Source organism: Rutidosis leptorrhynchoides, chromosome 7 (assembly GCF_046630445.1).
Source record: "Rutidosis leptorrhynchoides isolate AG116_Rl617_1_P2 chromosome 7, CSIRO_AGI_Rlap_v1, whole genome shotgun sequence".
NCBI lineage: Eukaryota > Viridiplantae > Streptophyta > Magnoliopsida > Asterales > Asteraceae > Rutidosis > Rutidosis leptorrhynchoides.
The window spans coordinates 37,594,648-37,607,806 of NC_092339.1; the positions used below are offsets into that span (position 1 = coordinate 37,594,648).

At 30.1% G+C, this 13,159-nt stretch overlaps 1 protein-coding gene across 1 annotated transcript; it reads right to left on the reverse strand.

Annotated features, from left to right (window-relative positions):
- Positions 1–10,332: 10,332 nt before the first annotated feature.
- On the reverse strand, positions 10,333–12,027 carry LOC139859109 (uncharacterized). Its single transcript, XM_071847917.1, has 4 exons — positions 11,340–12,027; positions 10,871–10,923; positions 10,723–10,779; positions 10,333–10,680 (listed from the first exon to the last, which is right to left on the reverse strand). The coding sequence occupies exons 1-4, from the start codon at positions 12,025–12,027 to the stop codon at positions 10,333–10,335; spliced, it is 1,146 nt and encodes a 381-aa protein (XP_071704018.1).
- Positions 12,028–13,159: the final 1,132 nt, after the last annotated feature.

The following is a 13,159-nucleotide window of genomic DNA, read 5'->3' on the forward strand; positions in this document are numbered from 1 at the left end:
AAATTTCGTTGCAGATCAATATAACATAAATACTAAATACTCGTGTGGCATCAATGGTAATCAACTCGAGCATTTATACTTTACCTTCAAACACAAGAACGGGTATCGGCTAATTAAACATCTTTATCATGTGCTAACTACTTTAATGTTATAGTTTAAATGTAAATTTTTGGGTGTATACTCCCTTAGCACTCTCGCAGCTTGTCTGCTCTAAATGCAGGCTGCCATGCTATTGTTAGGTTTAGTTTTCAAATGCAGACATATGCTATGCGAATTGTATAATGTAGATATATTTGTCATCGTAAAAAGTGTTCATTTTTCTTTTCAAAAGAAATAAAAAACGTAAATACTTAATACTTAATTCCTTAAAATTTCTATGTGTAGATGTAAGGTATTCTTGAAAAGGCCTACAACAAGTATAAGTTCCCATAGTTGTCAGACAAGTATAGATTAAAAAACAATTACCAACTGTTGAATGGATGACATGTTTGGACTGCTATTACTTCATTCTCGCCCGCTTTCACGACTTGTATTCTTTCCACATCTCCTATAACAATAAAACCCGTATTAGCATTACATATAATTTAAATGATCGATTTTTGAACATGTAAATAAAAGGAAACAAGAAACTGATACACCTTTTACTCGTCGATGGTTGTGACGACCCGGAAATTTCCGACCAAATTTAAACTTTAATCTTTATATTATTCCGACACGATAAGCAAAGTTTGTTAAGTTAAATCTCAAGAATTTTAAACTGTGTTCATACATTCATTATAACCTCGACCAAATTCCGACGATTCACGAACCGTTATATATAAATAGATATGTATATGTATATATATATATTATAACTTGAGAATATTAATAAAGTATTAAACGTATAATACCTTACACGAACGTATTTGTTTCAATATGATTTTCGATGAAATTAAAAAAATATATTAAATGATTGAATTATCAGAAACATTGAATTATGATTTCAAGTCTCTGTTGAGAGGTCCACTATGATTTGAGAAAATCTATTCCTCTTAACGATATTCAGAATAATTTGTAAAGCTATTTATAAATAAAAACAAAAAGTGTCATTTACGAAAGTTAGACAAAAGTTAGTGGAGAATTAGTTTCCATAATATTCTATTAATTTAGTTTCAAAAGTACAAAAAAACGTTTTCAGTTTAAAAAGAAATTTATTATTAAAACATATATATCTTTTATAAATATCTAGAACCACTTTTGACAACTCATTACTTAACCAGTATGATAAAGATAACGATATTTATATTTTATTTTATTAAATATATATAACGATTTAAATTAATATTATATATACTTATACGCGTATTATACGTATATAGTTTTATACTTTTACTATACTTTAACTTTACCTTTACTTTACTTTTATTTTACTTTAACTTTAATAATTCAATTTAATAATTCATACTTTAATAATTCACTTTAATAATTCATACTTTAATAATTCACTTTAATAATTCACTTTAATAATTCATACTTTAATAATTCACTTTAATAATTCACTTTAATAATTCATACTTTAATAATTCATTTTAATAATTTATACTTTAAAAATTCACTTTAATAATTCAAAAATCTGTTATAAATAGAATTTAATAGGTTTCATTATTTCATAAAAACTTGAAAATATATTTCTCTAAACTCTCTCAATCGAATTACATATATATATTTTCTTTGTATTATTTCAAGATATTATTAGTATACATAAAATATTACGACGGAGTGCTGTCCGAGTGATTTCAAAATAGTTTTTTTGAATGAGTCGAAGCTAAGGAAATTATGGGTTATAGCTATGGAGGTGATGGGTATGGTTCATGGGTATGCTCGTGAGGTCAATCTAGTGTTTATCATCTCCGTTGCGTCTACGTACTTTCCTGCAATATTGAATCTCAATATTTATACGTGAGCACTCATAACTTAACTTTTATATATCAATAGTGTATCCCTGACTAGTGCTCGAGTATATAGGATTATGCATGCTTGTACATTCGATATTGTCCTTAGATAGGTTTGTTGAATCCTGAATTAGATACATATGCTACTGAGATAGGGTATATGATATGCATATCATTGGAAAGCTAGCAAAAAATTAAGAACTTTTCATTTAGATATCGAATAGTTTCGATGAACGGATTAGAAGTTATAGTCAACTGAATTTTAGTATTATTGTTAAAATGATTATTATTACTATCGTCTTTATTATTTTAATAGAAATATCATTGTTATTATAAAATATCATTATTACTATTATATTAGTATTATCATTTTATCATAATACCATTTTTAGTAAATATAAATATTGTTATTTTTTTATAGAATAATAATAATTATTATTATAAAATAATACAACTTTTACTTATTATTATTATGATCAATATTATTTTATCAAATAAATAGGGGATACAAAGATATTTTTCACCACGCGTAATATAATTACATTAATAATACTTACCACTATAGTTTTACGATATTAAGTGAACTTTATAAATTTTACTACTTAAGATACATAAAAGTATATTCTATCATATATAAACGTTAATATAAATTTTTATTAATAAATGACTTTTATTATTATAAAATCTAATAAATATATTTAAATATATAAAACGACTATAGTTAAGTTATATAATAAACACGTATAAATTTTAGAAGTCATTTTGGGTCAAGTTGACTTTTGTTGACTTTTGCATATTAGTCTCGAGCATTAGGATTGTGGTACACTATGACTTGACCAAAAATTGTTAGACAAATATTGACCAACATATAAATATATATAATTAATATAGGTTCATGAATCCGAGGCCAACCTTGCACTTGTTAAATGACGTTATATGTATTTTTACTACGAAATACAGTATGGTGAGTTTCATTACTCCCTTTTTATATATATTTTTGGGCTGAGAATACATGCGCTGTTTTATAAATGTTTTACGAAATAGGCACAAGTACTAAAACTAATTCTAAGTGGGTTTAAACTAGAAATATACCCTTAGCTTGGTAACATTAAACTACTTGTCTATGTACGGTAGGCGCGAATCCTAAAGATAGATCTATTGGGCCTGACAAACCCCATCCTGACTATGGGATGCTTTAGTACTTCGAGGTTATTTTAAACACACCTGATCTGGTGTACTTCAGAGGGTAAAACATGAACGTTAAGGCTTGTTACCGGGTGCCTACAACTTATAGAATACTTTTATACACTTGCGAGTGTACATATATTTATAAACGGAAATCTTGTGGTCTATTAATATATTGAAATGATTGTTATGATAAACCTATGAACTCACCAACCTTTTGGTTGACACTTTAAAGCATGTTTATTCTCAGGTATTAAAGAAATCTTCCGCTGTGCATTAGCTCATTTTAAGGATATTACTTGGAGTCATTTATGGCATACTTTGAAAGACGTTGCATTCGAGTCGTTGAGTTCATCAAGATTAATATTAAGTCAATTATAGTTGGATGTAATATGAAATGGTATGCATGCCGTCAATTTTTGATGTAAAGAAAGTTTGTCTTTTAAAAACGAATGCAATGTTTGTAAAACGTATCATATAGAGGTCAAATACCTCGCGATGTAATCAACTATTGTGAATCGTTTATAATGTATATGAACGGGTCCTTTCAGTTGGTATCAGAGCGGTGGTCTTAGCGAACCAGATCTGCGTTAGTGTGTCTAACTGATAGTCTTTAGGATGCATTAGTGAGTCTGGACTTCGACCGTGTCTGCATGTCAAAAGTTTTGCTCATCATTTTTATCGGAAATTATCTGCTTATCATTCTTAGTCTAGACACATCTTATTGCATTGATTACATGAATAGTGTATAGACAAAATTCATATCTTAGCGTATCTGCTAATTCATATCTTAGCGTATCTGTTACTGTAAACTTTGCCTGACATATTCCGTAAATTCCTCCGTAATCTACGAAACCTTTTGCTCTATATAATTAGAATACCACCTGATAGCCGAAAAATCATTTCATATCGAAAAATTATTTATTCAATCGTACGAAATGGAATTCGTCATTAGTTCAAGTCCCTCGGATTCCGAAATGAAATCCCACTCAAGTTCCGAAAGCAGTGTGACCGGAATGGATCAACCAATTAGTCATCATCTATTCTGGATGAATTGGGGATGGGTTCGTAGCCTCCTTAATCATTGGAGACAAGAAGAAGGTGATCCCTTCCATCCACCACATTGCCCTCTTGGCGAAGAACCTGAAGCACTTACCGGCGAACCTATTCGAAACACCATTTTCTCTCTCATTTCCAGAGTATCTCGTCATGATTATATACTACACCAAATTCTAGATCTTATTTATCCGCTCGTCCGAACCGACAATCACCCCGGTGTAATAGAAGAAGTCAACGAGTTTCGTGCTCGGGTAGTGGCTTTGGAGAATATGGTGCAAAGGTTACAAACACCAGTAGCAGCACCAACAACATAACCAGTACCACCATCAATAACATCAACAGTACCATTACCACCACCAACAACAACCGCATCGCAAACCTCAACTTCACAATCTGTCCCATGAGCATCGATGTTATACGCCCTGTAGATACTAAGGAATACCACAACGATGAAGTATTGATTCATAACTTCATTGGGAAAACATTCTATGACGATTATGTAATTTCTAAAGTTTAGAAATTATCTATCCTAGCCTTAACCATAAATTAAGTGAGTTTAATTTAATATTAACTCATTAAATCAATATTACATCTGAAGAAATATACACATATATTTCCATAAAGACTGTAATAAAATTCTTTTGTACAAAATATTAATTGTGACAATTTTTTTTAACGGGTAGGTAATACCCGAGAGATATATAAATTCACAATTAATATGTTACATTCTTCGAATCTGATTCAGCAAATCATCCATTATACTCCCTACTTTCACAACAATATACATTCTTTTATAGAAATCAAAATAACCATACTCATTCAAATTCAATTACATATTCTGATTTTGAAATCGCAAAATTTAATTCGAGATATAGCCAAAAATCATCACTCTTAAATCCTTACATCTTTCAAAGCTATACTTTGACTTCAAAACTGTGTTAGAACATCATAGGTATATTAACGATTACAATCTGTGTCCAAACCCTTCGAAATTTCTGAAGACGCTTCAAATAATGAACAATCGAGATGATGATCCAACCACATATTACCCACAGTATACACCTGAAAAACTCTCGAAACTAAAGTCATAGTTTAACACGTATCCGTGTCAGACTCTTTGGCATTTATTAGCAAAAATGACTTTTCAATTCCTTACCAAAGTAGACAGTTGTGTCACAGCTCCACAAGTCAACTTCGACTTTTCAATTAAAATGGTCTTATTATAATCTCGATATATACGATGCCCTTTCGCCATCGTTACCGGAGAACCGTTTATGTCCCATCACATTAGCAATAAACTTACCAACAATTTCACTGATCTTTGATTTTCAGAAAAATCGATATATTCATTAGAACCCTATCATATACTCATCCGCACTTTGTAACAAGAATTGCCATACCAATTATTGAGAATCAGTAATCAGTATTTTGAAATCTTGTAGCATGTCTACATCAACAGTTATATATACATATAACGTCTACCTCCAAGACTTACATACTTCGAATGTGAAGTTTCTGAAAAATGCCTAAACTGCGAACTAGTTCTCGAAATTTTAAAAAAATGCTGATGAAGCAGCAGAAACTGTCAACGATCTTAACAGTAAAAAGTTTGATGATAAAAAATAGTGTGTTGGCAAAACTCAGAAAAAGAGAAGGTTTGGAACTGGAAAACGGATTGAGCAAAGTATGAAGGAGGCTGTGGACAAATCACAAAGACTAAACCTGCCTTCAAAGAATCCAAATGATTCAGTATCATCATTATCAAATACCTTGCTCCTGACTCTAAACCCTTGTGGATAATATTCTTCATCATCCTCTTATCTTAAATATTCTAAGATAACATCATATCTTTCATTATAAATATCCTCCATATTTTTGAAGATATTTTCATAACTATTGTTAACTGAAATCTTTTATCTCTTCGCGACATCAGTGATATATTATAAAGGAAACTGTATTAGTTTCTAAATTCTGAAAAATTCAAATTTAAATTAAGAATGTTTTTAAAGTAGTGTTGAGAACTGAAGCATGAGTTAGTATAATATAATGACACTTGATCAACGTGATTATATTACAGTAAGTCATGCTGAGTTTCTAATGGAATGTGATGATTCACAGATTATAACGTCATCATGTGCCATGTTACACGACTCTTACATTCTACCTAATCTCCAAACATATCGAGAACATATTCTTTCTGATAATTCTATCTTTTCTCTTGAATTTTGGTAATTTGACAAATCAACATCGTGCCATTTCAATTTTACTCTTAGAACATTAACTATGTTCATTCCGAAATTCATATCTACGAAATCTGGACCATTATATACGGTGCTTAATCGCAAGAAGAGGAAATGAAAGAATGAAGCTCTGAAATAGAAATGGGAGTATAAATCGCAGCAAATAGAATGGAGCATTAACTGTAGATGACAATGATTATAGAAGACAGAAGCAGGGACTTGGAAATATAAGGGAAGATATAAAGCCCAATGACAACCCGAAAATTATAAACCATATATATCGATGCATATAGCAATATAAAGACACGGGAGAACTAAAAACACTATAAAACCAAGAGTATAGTAGAAGTAAATAGATTCTTCCGGCGGCAGATGAAAAAGAAGAACAACAGATATGAAAGTGAGGAGTATATCAAGAATCAGCACTGGATGGAGCATATTGACAAATACTTTAAAATATGAGTTGAGGGAGAAAGAATAGAAGGTGTAAAGAAACGAAGATGGTGGATTTATAGTGAAGTACCAGACAGAACAATCAGGACAGATCATCGCATTTAACCAAAGAGGATTCTAATTTCCTTAATTATCGAAGAACCCAAATCTTATGACGAAGATTTCCTCTAAATCTGAAAATCAACCGTGACTACATCACTGGTTAAAACGAATCTGCATTTATTCATTTCACTCTTTTGTGATAGCTTCACTTATACTCTTCGCGTAATCAAATTGTTTTATCTATATTACAAATGATTATAAAACTCTATTTATCAACTCATATTCGTCATGAAAACATTTTTATGGTTAGCCATGACGATCTCGATCAAATTTCGGGGACGAAATTTCTTTAACGGGTAGGTACTGTGACGACCCGGAAATTTCCGACCAAATTTAAACTTTAATCTTTATATTATTCCGACACGATAAGCAAAGTTTGTTAAGTTAAATCTCAAGAATTTTAAACTGTGTTCATACATTCATTATAACCTCGACCAAATTCCGACGATTCACGAACCGTTATATATAAATAGATATGTATATGTATATATATATTATAACTTGAGAATATTAATAAAGTATTAAACGTATAATACCTTACATGAACGTATTTGTTTCAATATGATTTTCGATGAAATTAAAAAAAATATATTAAATGATTGAATTATCAGAAACATTGAATTATGATTTCAAGTCTCTGTTGAGAGGTCCACTATGATTTGAGAAAATCTATTCCTCTTAACGATATTCAGAATAATTTGTAAAGCTATTTATAAATAAAAACAAAAAGTGTCATTTACGAAAGTTAGACAAAAGTTAGTGGAGAATTAGTTTCCATAATATTCTATTAATTTAGTTTCAAAAGTACAAAAAAACATTTTCAGTTTAAAAAGAAATTTATTATTAAAACATATATATCTTTTATAAATATCTAGAACCACTTTTGACAACTCATTACTTAACCAGTATGATAAAGATAACGATATTTATATTTTATTTTATTAAATATATATAACGATTTAAATTAATATTATATATACTTATACGCGTATTATACGTATATAGTTTTATACTTTTACTATACTTTAACTTTACCTTTACTTTACTTTTATTTTACTTTAACTTTAATAATTCATACTTTAATAATTCAATTTAATAATTCATACTTTAATAATTCACTTTAATAATTCATACTTTAATAATTCACTTTAATAATTTACTTTAATAATTCATACTTTAATAATTCACTTTAATAATTCACTTTAATAATTCATACTTTAATAATTCACTTTAATAATTCACTTTAATAATTCATACTTTAATAATTCATTTTAATAATTCATACTTTAATAATTCACTTTAATAATTCAAAAATCTGTTATAAATAGAATTCAATAGGTTTCATTATTTCATAAAAACTTGAAAATATATTTCTCTAAACTCTCTCAATCGAATTACATATATATATTTTCTTTGTATTATTTCAAGATATTATTAGTATACATAAAATATTACGACGGAGTGCTGTTCGAGTGATTTCAAAATAGTTTTTTTGAATGAGTCGAAGCTAAGAAAATTATGGGTTATAGCTATGGAGGTGATGGGTATGGTTCATGGGTATGCTCGTGAGGTCAATCTAGTGTTTATCATCTCCGTTGCGTCTACGTACTTTCCTGCAATATTGAATCTCAATATTTATACGTGAGCACTCATAACTTAACTTTTATATATCAATAGTGTATCCCTGACTAGTGCTCGAGTATATAGGATTATGCATGCTTGTACATTCGATATTGTCCTTAGATAGGTTTGTTGAATCCTGAATTAGATACATATGCTACTGAGATAGGGTATATGATATGCATATCATTGGAAAGCTAGCGAAAAATTAAGAACTTTTCATTTAGATATCGAATAGTTTCGATGAACGGATTAGAAGTTATAGTCAACTGAATTTTAGTATTATTGTTAAAATGATTATTATTACTATCGTCGTTATTATTTTAATAGAAATATCATTGTTATTATAAAATATCATTATTACTATTATATTAGTATTATCATTTTATCATAATACCATTTTTAGTAAATATAAATATTGTTATTTTTTTATAGAATAATAATAATTATTATTACAAAATAATACAACTTTTACTTATTATTATTATGATCAATATTATTTTATCAAATAAATAGGGGATACAAAGATATTTTTCACCACGCGTAATATAATTACATTAATAATACTTACCACTATAGTTTTACGATATTAAGTGAACTTTATAAATTTTACTACTTAAGATATATAAAAGTATATTCTATAATAAACGTGAATATAAATTTTTATTAATAAATGACTTTTATTATTATAAAATCTAATAAATATATTTAAATATATAAAACGACTATAGTTAAGTTATATAATAAACACGTATAAATTTTAGAAGTCATTTTGGGTCAAGTTGACTTTTGTTGACTTTTGCATATTAGTCTCGAGCATTAGGATTGTGGTACACTATGACTTGACCAAAAATTGTTAGACAAATATTGACCAACATATAAATATATATAATTAATATAGGTTCGTGAATCCGAGGCCAACCTTGCACTTGTTAAATGACGTTATATGTATTTTTACTACGAAATACAGTATGGTGAGTTTCATTACTCCCTTTTTATATATATTTTTGGGCTGAGAATACATGCGCTGTTTTATAAATGTTTTACGAAATAGGCACAAGTACTAAAACTAATTCTAAGTGGGTTTAAACTAGAAATATACCCTTAGCTTGGTAACATTAAACTACTTGTCTATGTACGGTAGGCGCGAATCCTAAAGATAGATCTATTGGGCCTGACAAACCCCATCCTGACTATGGGATGCTTTAGTACTTCGAGGTTATTTTAAACACACCTGATCTGGTGTACTTCAGAGGGTAAAACATGAACGTTAAGGCTTGTTACCGGGTGCCTACAACTTATAGAATACTTTTATACACTTGCGAGTGTACATATATTTATAAACGGAAATCTTGTGGTCTATTAATATATTGAAATGATTGTTATGATAAACCTATGAACTCACCAACCTTTTGGTTGACACTTTAAAGCATGTTTATTCTCAGGTATTAAAGAAATCTTCCGCTGTGCATTAGCTCATTTTAAGGATATTACTTGGAGTCATTCATGGCATACTTTGAAAGACGTTGCATTCGAGTCGTTGAGTTCATCAAGATTAATATTAAGTCAATTATAGTTGGATGTAATATGAAATGGTATGCATGCCGTCAATTTTTGATGTAAAGAAAGTTTGTCTTTTAAAAACAAATGCAATGTTTGTAAAACGTATCATATAGAGGTCAAATACCTCGCGATGTAATCAACTATTGTGAATCGTTTATAATGTATATGAACGGGTCCTTTCAATGGTTGATATGGATCATACCTTTCCTGCGGTGGATTTTTGCATGTCTTATCACGATGCATATACTGGCCACATCGTGCGCATCGTTGTCTTCTTTTAGGCTCATTAGATGGTACAATTCTCTTTTTTTTTGTCGTCCTGGTGGACGTTTAATTATTGGTGGGTATATGTTATCGTGTGTTGCTTGGGGCACCCATTGATCTTTTCCTGGCATCGGAGAAATTTCTAGAGCATAAGCCTCTTTGAATTTCTCAATTGTAAAAAATTGATCAACATATTTATCCCAATTACTATCCCTTATGCTACCAATGAAAGTAGCTGCATGTTTACATGGAAGACCTTTCACCTGCTAAACTCGACAACTACATGTTCGCTCATTTAATACAACCTCCCATTGTCTTCCCTTGTATTTCACTTCAGCTCGATTATCGCTACTTCTGAGAACCTCTTATTCACCCAAGTTCTACAAAAGAAAAGACAAATTAAGCAATATACATAAAAATATCCACTTAATATTTTTAATTCATGAACTGCACCTTATTCACTTCATTTACATTTCCAACAATAATTGTCATAAGACATTTGTAACCTATATGACCATTCACAAATTATAAAGTAATACTTCACGTGTTTTGGTAATATAATAAATATAACTGAATATACTAACCTTAGAGATATTGTTAATATAATTTTTAGCTATCGGAACTAACGTGCCATCCCACTTTTCTACTAGCTTTCTTTTCTTATAAAATCGTACCATAAACTTTTCTCTTATGGCATCTAGTAGATCAACGACTGGTTGGTAACGCAAGTCACCTATCCAAGAATTAAAAGCTTCAGAAATATTATTAGTAATATAGTCACACTTGGATATTGTGCCAAACTTGCTCTAACTCCATATCTTGTTATGGTTCTGATTAAGATATGTAATTGCTGCTTCCCGTTCATCAAAGATTTCCTTTAGTAGTTTGTCATGCTCATTAGGACAATATGTTCGTGCAGTACCCCACAATTTGGAGCTAAAGAAGTCACCACGAAAGTGTTTCTTGAAATTACTATATAAGTGTCTAATGCATTCTCTATGCTCAAGATTAGGATAAACTTGCATGATTGCTACTTCTAATCCTTTTTGCATGTCCGATGAAATAACAAGACCATCTGGCACTCCAATTGCTTTTTTGAGTAACTCAAGAAACCACGACCATGATTTTGTATTCTCGGACTTAAGCACAGCATAGGCTACTGGAAATATGGAATTATTACCATCAATACCCATATCAGCAGCTAGTACACCATTGAATTTTCCTTTCAGGTGACAAGCATCAAGAGAAATATAGGGACGACAACCACTAAGAAATCCATTAGACAAGCAGAGAATGAAATAAAAAAAATGTAGAAACCGTTTTTGATCAGTCTTTAATTCAAAATAAATTTCAACAACACTTCCGGGGTTCCTATTTAGTAGTTCCACTTTAAAATCATCAAGTTGCATGAAAGTGTCCTCCCACTTACCATACATTTCTGTGTAAGCTTGTTCTTTTCCTCTAAAAACTCTCATGTATGGTACCTCAACATTGTAAGTTTTCACAAGCCACCTTTTAAGCTCTGCAACTGAGACATCTCCATCAGATCTTAGTTTGTCTGTAATTACATTAGCAATCCATCCTTGAGTGGCACACTTGTTACCGCTCATACTACTTTAAGTACAAGAATGTGGTTCTACCAAACTTTTCACCTACAATAATAATAAATGAACATTATAGTGTATGTTATGCAAATGACAAATATGATATCAGTTGCAACTAAATAAGAAGGTTAGCTTATACACATATAAAAGTTGTTAAAGTTGATTAAAAAATTATATAACACAAACTAACAAGGCTAATTAAATAATCAATAAAGGGATATATAAATAATGGTATGTACATGACCTGCATATAATTTTTTCAACATATAATGTAGGCCGAGATCCATGTTTTGCACATTTTACCAAATTAGTAAAATTTTGAGTTGACAACTCAGTTTTCAATCTCCCTGACCCAAATTAGTCATAATTTCTTATTTAAACCTTTATATACCCAAAACTAGATGCATTTCATTTATTTGCTTCAATATATTTTTAATACACTACGCGCTTACTTGAAAGGTAACTTTATCTTGCATGATAGAAGCATGAATTCGCCATTTACACTCAATTTGTTTACACCTTGCTGTGAACCGTGTTGGTTCACTTTTCTCAATAAAGTACTCAAATTCATTTGCTAGCGCATAGTGGTTCAAAGCTCTCTTGAAACTAGTCGCATTTGGAAACTTTGAATTCTCTTTCATTTCTGTATTTTTGTCGTTGAGTGAATAACATTCAGTTTCGTAATGCACTGTCTCATCTTCATGATCGGTACTATGAGGGCTGCGATAACTGTCTTCATGGTCCGTACAATAATCTGAATCATCTTCACCTTGTGGTTCTTCAGTAAGTTGACATTGACCACTACATCAATATACATAATAATTTAACAGTCATTTAATAAGCATACATATATACATATACAAACATACATATTAACACTACCTTGGTAATATAAAACGGCTATCGTGATTATGATCTGTCGTCACATAAATGGTTATTTCTTTCTCGTTCTGATACATTGCAAGCATCCCCATGAAATCTTCATCAGAATTAATGTCAATGCAAGATTGCTCATTTACATTATTCTCAACGAATTGAATCGAAAACACTAGATTGCTATTTAATGGATAATACTTCTTGACTTCTTCGCTTAATTTGTTCAAGTTGTACGAGCTCGAGTCTATGTAGATACACTTTT

Coding starts and splice junctions, on each gene's coding strand:
- LOC139859109 (XM_071847917.1), bottom strand. CDS start 12,027: ATGAGCGGTAACAAGTGTGCCACTCAAGGATGGATTGCTAATGTAATT. Junction 10,924..11,339: donor CTTTAGCTCCAAATTGTGGG/GTACTGCACGAA, acceptor ATGGTCATATAG/GTTACAAATGTCTTATGACA. Junction 10,780..10,870: donor ATGTAAATGAAGTGAATAAG/GTGCAGTTCATG, acceptor GGTGAATAAGAG/GTTCTCAGAAGTAGCGATAA.